This window comes from Miscanthus floridulus, chromosome 19 (genome assembly GCF_019320115.1).
Source record: "Miscanthus floridulus cultivar M001 chromosome 19, ASM1932011v1, whole genome shotgun sequence".
In the NCBI taxonomy this organism is placed as follows: domain Eukaryota; kingdom Viridiplantae; phylum Streptophyta; class Magnoliopsida; order Poales; family Poaceae; genus Miscanthus; species Miscanthus floridulus.
In genome coordinates, this window is record NC_089598.1 from 106,026,642 (window position 1) to 106,046,523 (window position 19,882).

The window sequence follows — 19,882 nt, forward strand, 5'->3', positions numbered from 1 at the left end:
GTCGATTATATTGACATGTGTTCTTGGCACTAGTAGTGCTGCCCTGCTAGAACAAGCGCATTACTACTCAGCTGATGAAGTGGTGGGTGATTAGACGGGGAATCAGCTCAAGTGGTGCACTGATAAAAAAAAACAAGGGAGGTGTACAATGGGGACCTCAGCCTGTTCGTTTAGCTGTGGCTTATTGTAAACGATCGTAAATTTCCGACCGAAACAGTATTTTTCTCTCACATAAACCAACGAGCGATACTTCTTCACGAACCAGCAACGATACGAATCAGCCAATCGAACAGGCACTCATGCGTGCGTGCAGGTGCATGGTGACGGTGGTGGGTTCCATTCCAACGTGGACGACGACGACTGACCTGTCGTCTCTCGCCATGACCATGAGTAATGCGCTCGCTAATAAAAATGCTAAACTTTGCACTGGTGGCCATGGCATGCATGGTGACTGCCAATTCTCTCGTCAAGGGTTGGCGGCTTGGCGATACGTTCGCGTCCTACTGGCTATGGCTACTGTCCTTGGCCTTGTTCCTTTCCATCCTCTGGCTCTGTTCGTTTCTCTTATAATCCGTATTTTTTAGTTTATGTTTTCAACCGCAACTGTGCTTTTTTCATAACAAATCAGTCGGAACAATGTTTTGGTTTGTTTTTTCAACGAAACGAACGTGCCCCTGTTTATTGATTGATGAACACAGAACAGACGCCTGTTTATGGATTGATGAACACAGAACAGACGCTAATACACACAGGTCTTGGCTTCACAGCACTGTTTACACTATTCTTGTGTGTGGCAGTACCTTCCCAGTTCTCACCTTACAACTTACTATACATTACTCCAAGTTCAACACTGTAGGTATGACCAAGAATTTGCCAGGTGCTGCCAACCAAAACTGGAGGTCATGCCACGATCCTGAAAGATTGCTTACACGTCTAGAAAGCTTTTCACATAGAAGTGACTTGGTCGGCGGATCAGTGCATGCTTTTGACATCGTAATTAAAATAAAAAAAAACATGCTTTTCACATGGAAAGGGGATAAGGGGAAGAATTTTTGCCGGCAAGAAAGAAGGGCATGGAAAAGGCACCTTAATCAAATCTCTAGTGCAAGACCAAAACCATCATGGTTCTAGAGCAGCTCTCGAGGTCAACTACATCTGTTCTAAAAAAAAAAAAAGGCCAACTACATCACTAATCTCAGTTACACATACATAGCGTTAAAAATAGTATGCTTCAAGTAAATAAACATATGCAATTCAAAAGTTGCAGTTCAAGTATGTATTGCCGGATCATCATGTATGTATGTTGTGGTTATTACTCATTCAGTGATCATCGATTGCTTGTGTACACATGTCACGGTTTAAACAGAAGACGGTTCAGAGCTGGATTTTTGCAAAACAGGAAGACCAGCTAGAAGAAGATACACGCACTGTGTAGCCAAGGAGTGGGCCCCATGAGATAGAGTTGCAACAAATATGCCACATGACTGGAGGTCTGGAGCAGCGTTTTACAAGATGTAGATACAGATGGGCCTGCCAAGGCGCCACGTCAATTTTTACACGAAGTATGTCCTCTATCGCAACAGCCGCCTGCTGACAGGTGGTGCCAGCCCAGGGATGTCGCGGATGTCCTTGTTGTGCGGGTTCACAATCTGGCAGTGGAACAGTATGGACAACATTCGTCAACAGCCATAATAATAACCAAACAAGCCTGAAAATCCTATATGTATTTTTCGTTGCCGCCTGTCTTTATGGGCTATTTGACTTCCAGCAGGCACACTGCTGCCAATGACTTATCTACCCAGAAATTTGCAGAGGTTTATACGACACCATATCTTCTCACTCGTGTGCCTGCTGCCAATGACTTATCTACCCAGAAATTTGCAGAGGTTTATACGACACCATATCTTCTCACTCGTGGTGTATAAGGTTCCTTTTTGTAAGAGAATAGAACGCTCAATTCATTCGATGTTCAGTGTACATGTACTTATACATCTTGCCGATCATTCCTAGCCGATCAATTCTAACTAACCTGCATGCACGGCTCAGCTGAAGACTAGCGACTAGCAGTTACACAGTTGAGTTACAAGAGGAGGAGCAGATCCTACGCTAGCTAACAGAAGTCTGAAGAATCGGTCGCTGACACCCCCCCGCAGTTGGAGCATCGGGTGATCGAATGCACAGACTGTCTCTGAACTCGTTGAACAATGGCGTTGGAAGGCCTTTGGTCATGATATCGGCAATTTGGTACCGGGTTGGTATTGGCAGCACCTTGAACTGACCGAGGGCCACCTTCTCTCGCACGAAATGGATGTCAAGCTCGACATGCTTGGTCCTGCGATGGTGTACTGGGTTTTCTGAAAGGTAAACCGCAGATACATTGTCGCAATAGATCACCATGGCTTTGTCGACGACGACGTGAAGCTCTCGAAGGAGATTACGGAGCCAGCAGCACTCCGCAGCAGCGTTGGCGACCGCCCGATATTCGGCTTCGGCACTCGATCACGAGACCGTAGTCTGTCGCTTGGACGACCACGAGACGAGTGAGTCACCAAGAAACACACAGTAGCCAGACGTCGAACGCCGAGTATCTGGGCATCCTGCCCAATCAGCGTCTGAATATGCCTTCATTGTTGTCGATGGAGTAGCCGAGATGGTGATGCCGGTGTTGATGGTGCCGCGCAGATATCGCAGGATCCGCTTGACAAGGTTCCAGTGGACGTCGCGAGGAGCATGCATGTGAAGGCACGCCTGGTTCACGCCATAGGCAATGTCCGGGCGTGTGAGAGTGAGGTACTGGAGCGCGCCGGTGATACTGCGGTAGAACGTGCCGTCTGTTGCAGCTTCGCCGTCCTTGGCAGACAGCTTGGGCTTGACTTCACCAGGCGTGGATGCCGGTTTGCAATTCGCCATGCTTGCTCGTTCCAGAATGTCTTCTGTGTACTGGGCTTGGTTGAGGTGGAAACCGGCATGATCACGTCGCACCTGTGTGCCAAGGAAGAAGTGCAGCTCACCAAGGTCCTTGATCGCGAACGCTTGTCGAAGCTGCTCGACAACTTGACGTAGAAGTGCATGCGATGAGGCGGTGAGGATGATGTCGTCCACGTACACCAGGAGGTACGCCACGTGCACGCCGTGCTGATAGATGAAGAGAGAGCTGTCGGATCGTGACGCAGTGAAGCCCATGCGAAGAAGTTGGCCACCAAGTCGAAGGAACCAGGCCCGCGGCGCCTGCTTAAGTCCATATAAGGACTTGACGAGCTGGCAAACATGGTCAGGGTGGTCCTTGTCGACGAAGCCGACAGGTTGATGGCAGTAGACGCGTTCGGCGAGGTCACCGTGTAGAAAAGCATTCTTGACGTCGAGCTGATGCACTGGCCACCGCCGTGTCGCCGCGAGGTGAAGCACAGTCCTGATGGTCGTCGGCTTAATCACCGGTGAGAAGGTCTGATGAAAATCGACCCCTGGGCGTTGCGAGAACCAACGCACAACCCACCGGGCTTTGCGGCGTTCTAGGCTGCCATCAGGTTGCAGCTTGTTCTTGAACAGCCATTTGCCAGTGATGATGCTGGCATGGGCAGGTCGGGGCACCAGCGTCCAGGTGCCGTTGCTCTTCTGCGCATCAAATTCGGTCTGCATTGCGGCCAGCCATTCCGGGTCACGAAGAGCGGCGCGGACCGAAGTCGGTGGTGGTGACGGTGCCGTTGTAGTAGCCACGTGCACGTACTTGGGATTAGGCATGCGGATCCCAGCTTGCGGCGCGTGACCATCGGGTGTCGAGGCGGTGGCACATCGTCGGTCGCTGTTGGGGGCGCTGGAGGTGCAGTAGGCATGGACGTCACAGTGGGCGCGGGCGATGAGGGTGGCACATCCGGCGGCGTCATGACGGGTGAGGCCGGTGGAGTCAGTCCGCGCGCCTGGTTGTTGCGTGATGTAGAGGCCGCGGCGCGCGGAGCGTTCGTTGGCGCACGACGTCGAGTCGGACTTGGTTCGACTGGGATCAGAACCTCGTCTGACAGGCACGGCGCGCAAGGAGGGGCCGACGGTGCTGATGTTGTCTGGTCCTGCACAAATGGAAAACAAGTCTCGTCGAAGTGATGGATAAGTCTCATGTGTGGTTGGTCTTTGTGGGGCTATGATGCTCACATGGTCATGGTCCTTGTGGCTATTTTTCTGTTTTTAGGACAGCATCTTAGACTAGAGGACAGCATCTTAGAGGACAGCATCTTAGACTAGAGGACAGCATCTTAGCTAGGACAGCATATTAGCATCTTAGACTAGCATCTTGGCATATGCTTGGCTAGCTAGCAGCCTATAAATATGTAACCCCAACCCCTCAGGTCGGTATGGCATTTGTGTGAGCTTGTGTGAGAAATAGACAAGAAAATTGCCCCAACTCATAGTGTCATCCTCTCTCGATGAGAGTAAGAATTCTCCTACTACCAAGAGTGAGAATTCAGCGACTAACAACTGGTATCAGAGCCGTATTATCCTGTAGCCTGAGCATCTCTTGCTCATCTTCTCTCCTAGCCCCACAACAGCCCCAGCTGTTGGCAGCAGCAGCTCCTCCGGCCGCTCCTGTTCACTCCTCTCCCAGCTCGTCTGAAGCAGCCCTCTCCCCACGCAGCAGCCCCCCGGTAGCGCGTCATGTCCGCAGGGCAGTCTCAGCGCTCGGTCGCCTCGAGCACGCGGCGTCGGCAGGAGGCCGAACTTGCCGCGGCAGAGGAACGCGAGCGAGCAGCGGCAGAGACCGCTGCGGCGGCGGCAAGGGCGTCGAGGCTAGCAGCGGCGGAGCTGGCAGCAGCCAGAGCGGAGGCGGAAGCAGCGCGGCGGCGAATGCAGCGCGTGCGGCGGCGGCGGAGGTCGAGGCTCTGCGCGGCAGCATCGGCAGCTCCATTTCCGCTGACGACACCGCCGACGCGGACCTCGAGCTGCTAGAGAGGGAGGCAGCGCGAGCGCGGGCGGCGCAGTGGACAGCCGCGCACGTCCACGAGCGTGGCGGCAGCCCAGACAGGCGTGGACGCGCTGGCGGCGCTCCTGGAGGAGGCGCGCACGGCGGTGGCGCTCCTGGGGCAGCCGCGCACGCCCACGAGCGCGGCGGCAGCCCAGACAGGCGCGGACGCGCCGGTGGCGCTCCTGGAGGAGGCGCGCACGGCAATGGTGGCGGACGGGTCGATGGAGAGCGCGGCCTTCACAGGCAGCGTGGCTCTCTCTCCCCGAATAGGTACCGACGGGTCGATGGAGAGCGCGGCCTTCACAGGCAACGTGGCTCTCTCTCCCCGGATCGGTACCGTGGTTACCACGGGCTCCAGGCTGTTGTCAGGGACGTCGGTCCCGGCGGTGGGTGGCCTACCCTCACCAAGACCAACTACGTCGAGTGGGCTGCGGTGATGAGGGTAAAGCTCCAGGTGCGGCACATGTGGGAGGCAGTCCGGTATGGCGACGTTGACTACGACCTAGATCGACGGGCGCTGGATGCTCTCATCGCTGCAGTCCCGCCCGAGATGCAGTTCTCGCTTACCAGCAAGCGAACTGCCAAGGAGGCTTGGGACGCCATCGCTGCGGCACGCATCGGCAGCGACCGCGCCCGCAAGTCCACACTGCAGGCACTTCGCAAGGAGTGGGAGAACCTGGCCTTCAAGCCAGGTGAGGACGTTGATGACTTTGCTCTCCGTCTCAACACTCTGTTGCAGAAGATGGTGCAGTTCGCCGACGACACTTACGGCGAGGAGAGAGCTATTGAAAAGCTCTTCCGCTGCGTCCCCGAGAAGTACAAGCAGATGGCTCGCTCGATCGAGTCTCTGCTGGATCTCTCCACGATGTTGATCGAGGAGGCGATAGGTCGCCTCAAGGTCGTCGACAGCGATGAGCCACAGTCCCTCTCGGGGCCCATCACCACTGGCGGGAAGCTCCTCCTCATTCGGGAGCAGTGGCTTGCCAGCCAAGGTGACCGAAGGAAGGGGGAGCCTTCTTCCGCGACAGGCGGCCGCAAGCGTGGCAAGCCACGCAAGGCGCGCAGAGACGCCCAAGCCGGGGCGCGAGGACGTGCCGAGGGTGATGCCCGCGGAGGCGCCCAGGGCGGCGCCGCCGGCAGGCACAAGCCGGCACGAGACGACGCCTGCCGCAACTGTGGCCAGCTTGGCCATTGGGCCAAGGACTGTCGACAGCCACGACGCGGCCAGGCCCACGTCGCACAGGCGGAGGAGGAGCCGGCTCTGTTCATGGCACATGCCAGCATCGAGCTACCTCCAGCGGCACCGGCCGCAGCGGCTCTCCTCCACCTTGACGAGCCAAAAGCACACGCCCTCCTCGGCGACAGCTCCGGCAACGACAAGACTGACGGGTGGTGCCTCGACACCGGCGCCACCCATCACATGACCGGTCGACGGGAGTTCTTCACCGAGCTTGACTCTAGCGTCCGAGGCTCCGTCAAGTTTGGGGATGCCTCCGGCGTGGAGATCAAGGGCGTCGGCTCCATCATCTTCACCGCCGTGTCTAGTGAGCACAGGCTGCTCACCGGAGTCTACTACATCCCCGCGTTGAGGAACTCCATCATCAGCTTGGGACAGCTGGATGAGAACGGTTCGCGCGTGGTTGTTGAGGACGGAGTCATGAGGATTTGGGATCGTCGTCGTCGCCTTCTTGCCAAGGTATCCAGAAGCGCAAATCGACTCTACGTCCTTAACGTGCAGGTAGCACAACCCCTCTGTCTCGCTGCTCGTCGGGACGACGAGGCGTGGCAGTGGCACGAGCGTTTCGGGCACCTTCACTTTGAGGCCCTGAAGCGGCTCAGTGCCACGGAGATGGTGCGAGGCCTGCCGTGCCTCGACCATGTGGAGCAGCTCTGCGACGTCTGCGTGTTGACGAAGCAGAGGCGACTCCCTTTTCCCCAGCGGGCGAGCTTTCGAGACAAGGAGAGGCTCGAGCTCGTGCATGGGGACTTGTGTGGCCCGGTGACACCGGCCACACCAGGAGGACGACGCTACTTCCTGTTGCTCGTCGACGACCTCTCCCGCTACATGTGGGTGATGGTCCTCAGCAGCAAGGGAGAGGCTGTGGACGCCATCAGACGCGCGCAGGCTGCTGCGGAGGCGGAGTGCGGGCGCAAGCTGCGCGTGCTGCGCACCGACAACGGCGGCGAATTCACGACGGCTGAATTCGCGTCGTACTGCGCTGACGAGGGCATTCAGCGCCACTACTCCGCGACGTACAGCCCGCAGCAGAACGGCGTCGTCGAGCGGCGCAACCAGACGGTTGTGGGGATGGCTCGGGCCCTCCTCAAGCAGAGGGGGATGCCGGCTGTCTTCTAGGGAGAGGCGGTGGTGACGGCCGTCTACATCCTCAACCGCTCGCCTACCAAGGCGCTCGACGGCAGGACGCCGTACGAGGCTTGGCATGGGCGCAAGCCGGCGGTCTCCCACTTGCGGGTCTTCGGCTGCCTCGCGTTCGCCAAGGAGCTTGGCCACATCAGCAAGCTCGACGACAGGAGCACTCCGGGAGTGTTCATCGGCTACGCGGAGGGCTCGAAGGCCTACCGCATCCTCGACCCGAAGACACAGCGTGTGCGCACGACGCGCGACGTTGTGTTCGACGAAGGGCGAGGATGGGCGTGGGACAAGGCAGTGGACGACGGCTCGGCTCCGACGTACGACGACTTCACTGTCGAGTACGTCCACTTCGAGGGAGCTGGGGGAGTAGGCAGTTCTTCTTCGGCGAGCGCGTCTACCCCAGTCTCCGAGCCTCCACCGACCCCGGCACCTGCTACTCCGACAGCACCACGCTCTCCAGCCAGGACCTCGGCTGCGATGAGCTCTTCGCCGGCTCCACCGCAGCCGGCAACGCCACGCACTCCAGCACCGACAGGCACCACTCCGGGCACGTCTACTCCACCACCAGCTCGTTTCGAGCACGGCCCGGTTGAGCTCGCTACTCCGCTCTCTCACGACGAGGAGCGCGTCGACGCGTACCACGACGGCGAGCCGTTGCGGTACCGTACGGTGGAGAACCTTCTCGGCGACCAGCCGGTGCCGGGACCGGTGCCTCACGACCTGGAGGCGCAGTTGCACCTTGCGTGTGACGGCGGCGAGCCTCGGTCGTTTGTAGAGGCCGAGAGACACGCGGCATGGCGCGCCGCGATGCAGTTGGAGATGGATGCGGTTGAGAAGAACCGCACCTGGGAGCTTGCTGACCTTCCTCGTGGTCACCGCGCGATCACCCTTAAGTGGGTGTACAAGTTGAAGAGGGATGAAGCCGGCGTCATCGTCAAGCACAAGGCTCGCTTGGTGGCACGAGGTTTCGTGCAGCAGGAGGGGGTCGACTTCGACGACGCCTTTGCTCCCGTGGCACGGATGGAGTCCGTGCGACTCCTCCTTGCGCTAGCTGCCCAGGAGGGCTAGCGTGTTCATCACATGGACGTCAAGTCGGCGTTCCTCAACGGCGACTTGAAGGAGGAAGTCTATGTGCACCAGCCGCCGGGATTTGCGATCCCCGGCAAGGAGGGCAAAGTGCTCCGCCTGCGCAAGGCCCTCTATGGCTTGCGGCAGACACCGAGGGCGTGGAATGCCAAGCTGGATTCCACGCTAAAGGGGATGGGCTTCGAGCAAAGCCCGCACGAGGCGGCCATCTACCGACGGGGCAATGGAGGTAATGCCCTGCTAGTGGGTGTCTACGTCGACGACTTGGTGATCATCGGCACCAAGGATGCGGAGGTGGCGGCATTCAAGGAAGAGATGAAGGCCACCTTCCAGATGAGTGATCTGGGGCCTCTCTCCTTCTACCTGGGAATCGAGGTACACCAGGATGACTCTGGGATCACGCTTCGACAGACCGCCTACGCCAAGCGCGTCGTTGAGCTAGCTGGGCTCACCGACTGCAACCCAGCTCTCACTCCGATGGAGGAGAGGCTGAAGCTGAGCCGCGACAGCACGACGGAGGAGGTGGACGTTACGCAGTACCGGCGTCTTGTGGGGAGCCTTCGCTACCTCGCCCACACACGGCCGGACTTGGCATTCTCCGTCGGCTACGTTAGTCGGCTCATGCAGCGACCGACGACGGAGCACCAGCAGGCTGTGAAGAGGATCATCCGCTACGTTGCGGGGACTCTCGACCACGGCCTCTACTACCCGAGGTGCCCTGGGGCGGCATACTTCGTCGGGTACAACGACAGCGACCACGCCGGCGACATCGACACCAGCAAGAGCACGAGCGGGATTCTCTTCTTCCTCGGCAAGTGCCTCGTTAGCTGGCAGTCGGTCAAGCAGTAGGTGGTGGCCCTGTCCAGCTACGAGGCCGAGTACATAAAGGCCTCCACCGCTTCGACTCAGGCGCTCTGGCTCGCTCGACTGCTTGGTGATCTCCTCGGCAGAGACACTAGAGCGGTGGAGCTCAGGGTGGACAGCAAGTCCGCTCTGGCCCTGACAAAGAACCCTGTGTTCCACGAACGCAGCAAGCACATCCGAGTGAGGTACCACTTCATCCGAGGCTGTTTGGAGGAAGGGAGCATCAAGGCGAGCTACATCAACACCAAGGACCAGCTTGCGGACCTGCTCACCAAGCCCCTTGGGAGGATCAAGTTCCTTGAGCTCTGCTCCAGGACCGGAATGGTTCAACTCTCCCACAAGACGACGCACAAGACTTAGGAGGAGAATGATGGATAAGTCTCATGTGTGGCTGGTCTTTGTGGGGCTATGATGCTCACATGGTCATGGTTCTTGTGGCTATTTTTCTATTTTTAGGACAGCATCTTAGACTAGAGGACAGCATCTTAGAGGACAACATCTTAGACTAGAGGACAGCATCTTAGCTAGGACAGCATATTAGCATCTTAGACTAGCATCTTAGACTAGCATCTTGGCATATGCTTGGCTGGCTAGCAGCCTATAAATATGTAACCCCAACCCCTCAGGTTGGTATGGCATTTGTGTGAGCTTGTGTGAGAAATAGACAAGAAAATTGCCTCAACTCCTAGTGTCATCCTCTCTCGATGAGAGTAAGAATTCTCCTACTACCAAGAGTGAGAATTCAGCGACTAACACGAAGTAGACGTGACGTGAGACAATAACTCGTTTGCTTTCCAGGTTATAGCACTTGTATCCTTTTTGATCAAGGGGATAGCCAAGGAAAACGCAGCGCACTGAACGCGGCGTGAGTTTGTGCGGTGTAGTGGACGCGAGATTGGGATAACATAAGCACCCAAACACCCGGAGATGGTTGTACTCAGGTGCCGTGCCGAAGAGGAGCTCGAAGGGAGTCGAGTTGTCACAAGGTCGGCACGGTCGCCGATTGAGGAGATAGGTGGAGGCCGCAAGAGCATCGGGCCAGAAGGTAAGGGGAATGGCTACCTGAAACAGCAGTGTGCGAACGCCGTCGTTGAGTGTGCGGAGCACGCGTTCAGCATGACCATTTTGTTGTGATGTGTATGGGCATGTGAGCCGAAGAGCAATGCCATGCGTGGCGAAGAACGCGCGGGAGGCCGAGTTGTTAAACTCGCAGCCATTGTCGGTTTGGAAGCTCATGATGGGTACCTGAAACTGTGTACGAACAAATGCATGGAAGGAGATGAGGGTAGGCAGAACATCGGATTTGTGGCGTAGTGGGAATGTCTAGGCATAATGTGAGTAATCATCCAAAATGACAAGATAGAATTTGAAACCAGAATTGCTCATTATTGGCGAGGTCCATACATCACAATGCAAAAGTTGAAAGGGAAATTGGGAAACATTATTGGACTCGCTAAAGGGTAGCCGTACGTGTTTGCCGCGGCGACAGGCATCACAGGTATGCCGGCTAGACTTGGAGCAGGAAAAACCAATGGAGCGAGAGAGTCGCTGGAGCGCGGCATGGCCAGGGTGACCTAGTCGCGCATGCCAGAGACTGCTGTCGTGGGAGGCAAGTGTAGCTGGAGGACGCGTCGATGTGTTGTTGACTTGGCGGAGTGGATAGAGCTCGCCGGAAGAATCACATCGGAGCAGTACCGTCTTGGTGCGAAGATCCTTGATTGAGAAGCCCCATGGGTCAAATTCAACAGAGATGGAATTGTCACGGGTTAGAGCACGAACGGAAATCAGATTCTTAACAAGGTGAGGAGCAATGAGCACATTACGTAATTGTAAGGAAGAAGGAGTGGGGATGGTGGCGTGCCCAGTGCATTCAGTCGGAATGAACTGACCATTGCTGACAACAATATGACGATGAACAGTGGGTGTTGAGGAGGAACTGAGAATACCAGAGCTGGAAGCCATGTGCGATGTGGCTCCCGTGTCAAGGAACCAGTCGCCGCCGCCACCGTTGGTGTTGTTGAGGGACATGTTGTTGAGGGCGGAGTAGAGGCCGGCTGGCAGCGATCCCGAGGCGCCGGCGTAGAAGGCGGCATCAGGTGATGGCGATGGCGCCGGGAGTGTCGCCATGGCGGATGGAGGGTGAACGCCGGGTCTTGATCCGAGAATGCTGGGCCTCTAGGTCCATCTGAAGAGAGTGGCGGATGCGGTTCTCTTCCTGCAGAAGGTATGATTTGGTGTAGAGAAAAGTGGGTGGGGGAGACATGGTGGTGAGGACAGCAATCGCCTGGCTGAACTTGTTGTTCAGGCCGCGCAGGGTGTTGATGACGAGGGCCGTATCTGAGACGGCGGCGCCGCAGTCGTAGAGCGTGTCGGCGAGGCGCTTGAGGCGGCCGCAGTACTCGCTGACGCCCATGTCGCCCTGGCTGTGGAACTCCTGCTGGGCGTACACCGCGCGCTGAAGACTGTTGTCGAGGAATTGGCCGGTGATCGCAGTCCAGACGGAGTAGGCGTTGGCATTGGGGCGGTTGACATCGTTCCAGATTTCCTTGGACACGGTGTTGTAGAGCCAGGAAACGATGCAAGCATCGATCTGGAGCCATTCGGCGTCGTTGATCATGGCAGCGGCATCGATGGTGCCGTCAATATGATTGACGAGGCCAAATTTTTGGAGAGTGAGCTCAATGCAGGAACGCCATTGCCGAAAATTGCCTTCGTCGGCAGACAGCACGACGGGGACATGGCTACGGATGTTAAGTAGCACAAGGGTGGAGGCTAAGGGTGGAGCGGGGTCAGCAGGTCCGGCGAAAGGGTTGGAGCCGGAGGAGGCAGCAGACCCGGATGGACTCGCCATGGCTCAGAGAGGCGGAAGCAGTGGGTGGGAGGTGGGATCGAGAGATAGCTGATACCATGTAAGAGAATAGAACGCTCAGTTCATTCGATGTTCAGTGTACATGTACTTATACATCTTGCCGATCATTCCTAGCCGATCAATTCTAACTAACCTGCATGCACGGCTCAGCTGAAGACTAGCGACTAGCAGTTACACAGTTGAGTTACAAGAGGAGGAGCAGATCCTACGCTAGCTAACAGAAGTCTGAAGAATCGGTCGCTGACACTTTTTCTTCTTCTCTTCTATTTTGAAATAAGGTGTCTAAAGGTTCCTGAACTAGTGTATGCATGATTTTTATCCACAGAGAAGAAAGAAAAGGTGCTGGTGCACGAATGGTTGGATGGTTTGACACGCTAGCCCCGTTGTCACTAAATTTCTTAACTAGCTTGTAAACATTTCAGTCAGAGCAAAGTGGTGACAACTATGAGCAACTATTTTGCCCACTTTGTCAGTTCATCTCCCACAAGAACAACATGCCCATTGAGGACAAATTCATTTCCACTGAGTTCTGTAAATTCCACATCAAACCAAAAGGCCTCCCACAAGAACAAAGTGCCCTTTGAGGAGGAATTCAATTTCCACAGTTCTGTAAACTTCACATCAAACCAAAAGGCCAAAAACCAGAGTGGTAAAATCATGTAAAGGGGGCTAAGTGTAGGATTTCCAAGCCATTTTAACTGAATCACATCAATATTGGATAGATCATTGATGAGTAAGAAAATCTCTGAAGAAGGTAAGCACTCACCTTAACAATTATTACAGCTATGACTCCAGCAACAATGAGAAAAAGCATGGCCATGATGCATCGATCAGTTGCAACCTATTTTAAAAGAATTGATAATAGGTAAGAATATAGTTCGCTAATAAACTAAAGAAACTGTGAGATGAATTTACCTGTCTACCGATTTCTTTCACCAATTGAGATGCCTTTTTGATGGAGAAATGAATGGAATCCAGCTCATTAACAACTCTGCTCATTTGTTCTGTCTGGTGAAGAAGAAATAGCCCAAAATTGCCTTTACCATTCCAGATTGGACAGCATAATAGAACAATTGGCACCTTCTGGAAATAAGAAAAGAAACATACCTGTGCTTTCAGAGCAGCTGCAGTCTCTGTGCCCACATTCATGGTTTCTTGGACAGTCTACAAAATAGACAACAGATCAGCATCAAGAAGAAATGAAGTGTGAATACACTGCCGCTGAGAGGGCATGAGCACAGCAATTTGTGGGAAGACTTGAGAGTCAACAACAATTGTTCCGTGGAAGCTAGGATCATTGAGGAATATAAATATTGAGGACTTCGGCAGTGGATTCAATTCCAAACCTAGCACAAAGCATCAAGACTGGAGAGGAGGAAAATAACTTATCTATATCTATACACAAAACAGCTGCGGCCAAAAATATTTCTCGTCTTCAACCGAAAAAAAGGAAAGGGAAGATGAAGAGGGGGCAACACGGCAATGTCAGCATCTTAGCAGCATAATGAGAAACAAAGATCTTAAAAGGATCATGTGTGATGCAAAAGCTCTTTCTGAACACAGATTTTTCAACTTGTTAAACAAGATCAACAGCTGTTCCTAGGAGAATGATGCTATAAGCTCAGATGCAGGTCATAAATAAGTATTAACCTGCTTAGATCGTGCAATAGCTTGATCAGTTTCATCCATAAGTTGATTGCCTTGATCCATTAACTGCTGGTTTGTCATATCTGAGAAAAAGAAACTGCTCAGTTATCTGAAGAGTTGTATAAATCTGTTGTATAAGAGGCTTGTTTCTTGCAAAGGTTTCAATAGGTAAACATAACAACCAAAAGGAAATAAGTTTGCCTAATATATTCCTAGTTTGTGAACCTGAAAGAGATCATACAATCATATATTCACATGAGCAAACTTATAGGGGACATGATGTCGCCACTTACTTGATGCTAACAGGACATTTTCTTCACCAAAGCCATCTTCAACACTTGGCCCATCAAAAAGATCAATTCTCTTGTTTTCACTTGCCTGTCTGCAGCCCAAGTGATATTTGCAGTAAGTAACATGATATGTTACAGAAAACTGTAAATGCATTGAAAAAGATAAATCTGATGCATAATTTAGTGGCACGAGTTCAATTTGTTACAGATGCAAGCTGAAGTTGGATACATTGCAAGAATACGGTGTACTGAGACAGGTCAAAACTCACTGTTTCTTAAGAGCAACGTAGGAGTTCAATTCTTTGATCTGCAAAACAAGATATTCTAGTTAGGAAATGATCCACACATATGACATCTATCATACAATCAGTTTTGGCAATAGTACCATTGACTGCTTCCTATCATGCAACATTTTTGCTGTCGTCGGATCAGTATGCCCAGCCTCGTCTTTGCTAACTCGCTCGAAGTCTTTGATGAGTCTGGATAATTACACATAAATAAAAAGAGCAAAATGTCAGCTTTATTGAAATTACTCGTATAAGTCTCCATTTTTCCTAAAAACAAATGTTTGGCCCTGTTAATGCGATTCTAAATACAGAGACTGCAAGTAGTCATGAGCAGCGGAAACAGTGGAACAAGGTATACACAATGCAGTATATTTGTCAAGAGATACAGAAACGACTTTTATGGAGAAAAAACTATATTGATGTTAGTGTGAGGTAAGCAGCACCACAATGCAACTTATGTACTCATTCCATCTAAAGATGTGCATGCAGCCCGTGGGCCAAAGGCCCGGCCTAAAGCACGGTTATTGGGCCCGATCCGAGCACGGCACGGTCCGAACCCTAACCGGGCCCGTGCCGGCCCAAAGCCCGTAGCAGGCCGGGCTTGGGCTGAGGCCTCGGCCCGCCGGGTGGCACGGCCCGGCCCGTTTTACAAGCGCCAGCCCGGTGGAGGCCCGGCAGCCGGAGGGGCTATATAACTCCCCAGTCCCCACCTCACTCCGCCAGTCCGCCCGCAGCCGTTCCCCCTCACTCCGCCAATCCGCCCGCGTCCCGCAGCCCTTCGGCCTTCGCCCGCGACCCTCGCCTCTGAGCTCTGAAACCCTAACCCTAATCCCCACCTCGCCTCGCCTCTCGCCGCCGGTCGACCACCTCCCAGGCTACCGCTGCCGTCGTCCTGCACTCTGGTGAGGTCTCCACCGCCGGATCTTGGAGATACCCTCGCCTCTGAGCTCTGAAACCCTAACCCTAATCCCCACCTCGCCTCGCCTCTCGCCGCCGGTCTCCCCCGCCGCCCACCGTCGACCACCTCCCAGGCTACCGCTGCCGTCGTCCTGCACTCTGGTGAGGTCTCCACCGCCGGATCTTGGAGATACCCTCGCCTCTGAGCTCTGAAACCCTAACCCTAATCCCCACCTCGCCTCGCCTCTCGCCGCCGGTCTCCCCCGCCGCCCACCGTCGACCACCTCCCAGGCTACCGCTGCCGTCGTCCTGCACTCTGGTGAGGTCTCCACCGCCGGATCTTGGAGATACCTCGCCGAATCCCACCACTGTTGTCTCCTTCATCTTCATCTTCCCCGTCTTCGGCGATGATGGTGACCGCCGACGCCGGATGTTGAGATCTCTTCTCTGATTTCTCCCCCCTCCTCGTCTCACTTCTTCCTCCCTACCTCTCTGACTAGTTCGACTCTCTGTCTCTCTCTGACCGGATCTTGGGATCTCCATTTCTCCGTCTCGTCTTCGTCTTCTTTTCCATTTCTCCGGCGCCGGGCTCCGTCTCCATGCAGGCAAGTACCTCTAACCCTAACCCTAACCCTAGATCTAGTAGGCAATCACACGAACCCTAATCCATTTCTCGGTGTTTTTGGTTCGCAGGTCGCCGGTGTGTAGCTGGTGCCGCAGGAGGCGTTGAGGGACGGTGCCGGTTGGGTGGGTGCCATCTGCCATGGCCGGCTCTGAGTCCGCTAATGGTGACGATGGTCCAACCATCAACGACGAGCTCAGGGCCACAGGGCAGATCCCCGATGACGAAGACGACATGGGAGATGCTGCTCATCTCTTGTTCGGTAGGAGTGCTGCTCCGACCAATCGAGACGATGCAGCGGCTAGTGCTGCGGCCACCAGCGATGCAGCATCTCTGGCTTCGTCCACCACTAGTAAGCGCCGATCCCCTGTCTGGGCTAACTTTGATGAAATCAATGAGACAGTGGACGGTGAGGTACGTGTTGTTGCTATTTGTAAGCTCTGTAAGTCTCGTTTGTCTGGTAAATCTGCTAATGGCACTGGTCATTTGAAAAGACATATGATCTCATGCAAGAAGAAAACAGAACATGCTAATTTGGTTCAAACTAGGCTTGCTTTGAATCCTGATGGGCCTTATAGGAACTAGGAATATAGTCCTGATGTTACTAGAGCTGAGCTTTGCCGTTTGATTGCTAGATTAGATCTGTCTTTATCTATTGCTGACAATGATGCTTGGGATGATTACATTCAGCATGCTCACAATCCTAGATACAAGAGAGTGTCTAGATTCACCACATCTAGAGATCTTTCTAAGCTTTTCAATGAAAAACTGCATCACCTAAAAAATGAAGTAATGCCTGGTGTGTCTTCTGTTTGTTTGACATCTGATATTTGGTCTGGCAATGCTAAAGAAGATTATATCACTGTTGTTGCTCACTACATTACTTCTGAGTGGGAATTGAAAAAAACTGTTATTGGCTTTAAACTGATTGAAGTGACTCATAGTGGTATTAACATTGCTGAAATTATTGCTGGTGTGCTTGGAGATTGGGGCCTACTTGACAAAGTTTTCTCTGTTAGCCTTGATAATGCATCTGCTAATACATCTGCTATGCTTACTTTGAGTCCTCTGCTTGCTGGTTACTTGGGTTATGATATTGATCCATTGAATCCTAGTAAAAAGATCTATCATGTTGTGCATTAGAGATGTGCTTGTCATATAATTAATTTGATTGTTAAATCTGGTTTGAAAAGGCTTAAACCACACATAGAGGTTTTTAGGACTGCAATTAACTTTCTGAATTCATCTAATCATCGCATTGCACAATTCAAAAACTACTGCATTGCTAAGGGTATGAGGCCTCGTAAATTTGCTTTGGATATGGATGTTAGATGGAACTCAACCTACCTTATGCTAAAACATCTCATGCCATATAGATCTGTGTTTTCTGTGTTCATCAATTCTCAATCTGGCTATCCTCTATTGAATGAACAACATTGGTACATTGCTGACAAGGTGTTGCAGTTCCTTGAGTTGTTCTATGATTCAACTGTTGTACTTTCTGGTGTTTATTACCCCACTAGTCCTTTGGTACTGCATCACATACTTGAGATTGCATCCCATCTGCATGAATTTGAACATGATAATACTCTTGCTGCTGTAGTTGTGCCAATGAAGAATAAATTTCTTAAGTATTGGAAGAATATACCACTGTTATACTCTTTTGCATTTATTCTGGACCCAAGGGCTAAGTTGAAAGGTCTGGGAAATGTGCTTGACTTGCTTGCTCTAAGTAACAATATGAGTTACATTGATTACTTTGCTGAGGTTAAATCTGAGTTGCATAAACTCTAGGACAAGTATGAATCTAAGTTTGGTGCTGCTAGGCCAGCTAGAACCACCCATCCATCTGGACTGACAAGTAAGAGAAAGCAGGCATGGGGCAAAATTTTTGGAGGATCAGTTTCTTCTGGTCCTTCAAGTGCATCTGCAGGATCTATTGTGCCTCCTGGTCTCTCTGAGCTCACTGTTTACCTTGACAGTGACAATGTTGTGGCATATGATGATGACTTTGATATCCTCAATTGGTGGCATGAGCATAAACTAACCTATCCAGTTCTCTGTACCTTGGCTAAAGATATTATGACTGTTCCTGTATCAACTACTTCTTCAGAGTCTACCTTTAGTCTTACTGGCAGGATCATTGAGGAGCAGCGACGGCGATTGGGCGCAGACAGCGTGGAGATGCTAATCTGTGTCAAAGACTAGGAGCTAGGTGAAGCCAGTGGGCAGCACATTGTGGAGGACAAAGAGCTAGAAGAGTACTTCAAAGAGCAGTACATTGATGATGAAGCTGGTGGATCATCTACTACTGCCCTGTTGGTGATGGTTGACTGCTGAGAGCTGAGAGCCTGAGAGGCTGTGAGTTGTGAGAGTTGAGACATTTGAGCTAGCTAGATTGTAATAACTTTGAACAATTTGAACATTTTAATTTATTGAGCTGGCCGTACTCTTTTTCTTTCTAGGGTTTTATCTCACGAGGTGTGAGTTTTACCTAGAAAGGTTTTTAATGAGGCGGCATTGCACAAACAGCTTAAATCTTTTGTCATCTGGTGTTTATGTGATTGTTGAATATGAATATGTGAACCTGTGATTGTTTGAAGTTTGAACCTGTGATTGTGCTGTTTGAAATATAGTGTTTACTGTATAACAGGCTATGGGCTGGCCCGATGTACCAGTGGGCTACGGGCTACACGGGCTGGCACGACCCGATATTCGGCCCACGGACCGTGCCTGGGCCATCCACCAGGCACGGCCCGGTGGCCCGACGGGCCAAAAGGGCCCGAGCCCGATCGGGCCGTGCCTGGCCCGGGCTCGGGCCGTGCCGTGCTGGCCCGTTGCTCATCTTTAATTCCATCAGCATTACTTGCATTTAGCCTTTCGACCTTCTCTGTGTTACCAAAGGGACGATGCTAAAAGCTATATAGAGTAGTACTGAAAGGGAATGGAAGAGAATAAGAGATTGAGCAACCTCTTGCAATCTCGCATCTTGTCAGTAAGCTCTTCCAGCTGCCTGCTGCGGCGGTTGGCATCCTTGATCTTCTCCAGCTTCTGGAACCCATTTCTGCAGACAAATCAAGCAAAGCATCAGCCAATCACATTATATATGCTACCATTTCTACTGAGGTCAAGTAGTAGAACCCGCAAGCCTTTTTTTTCTTCCACCCTAAAGGTCAACAATCGGGTCTCCAAACTAATGCCCACTACCGAAACCGCAGCAAGCAAACTGAGATCTGGCGACCATGCGTGGGCGGCACAAGCAAACTACGACTCTACGAGCAAGCTAAACCGGAGCAAGCCGAATGGTGTGAGCTTACTGCAATGCGCGGAGGATGTCGCCGATCTGCCCGTCGATCTCGGCCAGCTCCTCGTTAACCGACGCCAAATCCATGTCCTCCTCCCCCTCCCTCTTCGGGTCAGGGCAACCGGACCAGCAACCGAGACCCCACGGGAGAAAGCGAAATCCGAACGGAAAGAAGGATCAGGTCCCCGTCCCCTCAACCTCGAGCTCCCTGCCAAACCCCACCACAGTCGGAGAGGAGGCACGCCGCGCCTTGGCTCTAGACTCTCTGGCTTGTTTGTTTGGTTTTGCTTTCGCTTTACGGAGGATCTTCCTCGTTGGATTCACACATCCGCATTCGCAGCCGGCATCCCTCCTTTGACTCGTCAATGACTAGGTCCGTTCGTCAGAGTATCCTGTCCGTACGATCGTCATCCGGTGCAGCAAAGCAGCTGCTCAGTTGAAGGGCGTGTTTAGTTTGCAAAATTTTTGACGAAATGGTACCGTAGCATTTTCGTTGTTATTTGGTAATTAGTGTCTAATTATAGTCTAATTAGGCTTAAAAGATTCGTCTCGTGAATTTCGTCTAAACTTTGTAATTAGTTTTATTTTTTATTTATATTTAATGCTTCATGCATGCGTCTAAAGATTCGATGTGACGGAAAATCTTAAAAAATTTTGCAAAATGAAGTAGAACTAAACGGTACCGAAGTGA

General features: G+C 52.6%; 2 protein-coding genes across 2 annotated transcripts; one reads left to right on the plus strand and one right to left on the minus strand.

Moving 5' to 3' along the window:
- Positions 1-1,432: 1,432 nt before the first annotated feature.
- On the minus strand, positions 1,433-19,545 carry LOC136527018 (novel plant SNARE 11-like). Its single transcript, XM_066519614.1, has 10 exons — positions 19,205-19,545; positions 18,859-18,951; positions 14,467-14,560; positions 14,351-14,388; positions 14,085-14,173; positions 13,795-13,874; positions 13,252-13,308; positions 13,060-13,152; positions 12,911-12,985; positions 1,433-1,649 (listed from the first exon to the last, which is right to left on the minus strand). Exons 1-10 carry the CDS (start codon positions 19,276-19,278, stop codon positions 1,572-1,574), a joined length of 771 nt encoding a protein of 256 aa, XP_066375711.1. The 5' UTR covers positions 19,279-19,545; the 3' UTR covers positions 1,433-1,571.
- Positions 7,309-8,631, plus strand: LOC136529766 (uncharacterized mitochondrial protein AtMg00820-like). The gene has a single exon (XM_066522837.1). The coding sequence runs from the start codon at positions 7,803-7,805 to the stop codon at positions 8,391-8,393; it is 591 nt and encodes a 196-aa protein (XP_066378934.1). The 5' UTR covers positions 7,309-7,802; the 3' UTR covers positions 8,394-8,631.
- Positions 19,546-19,882: the final 337 nt, after the last annotated feature.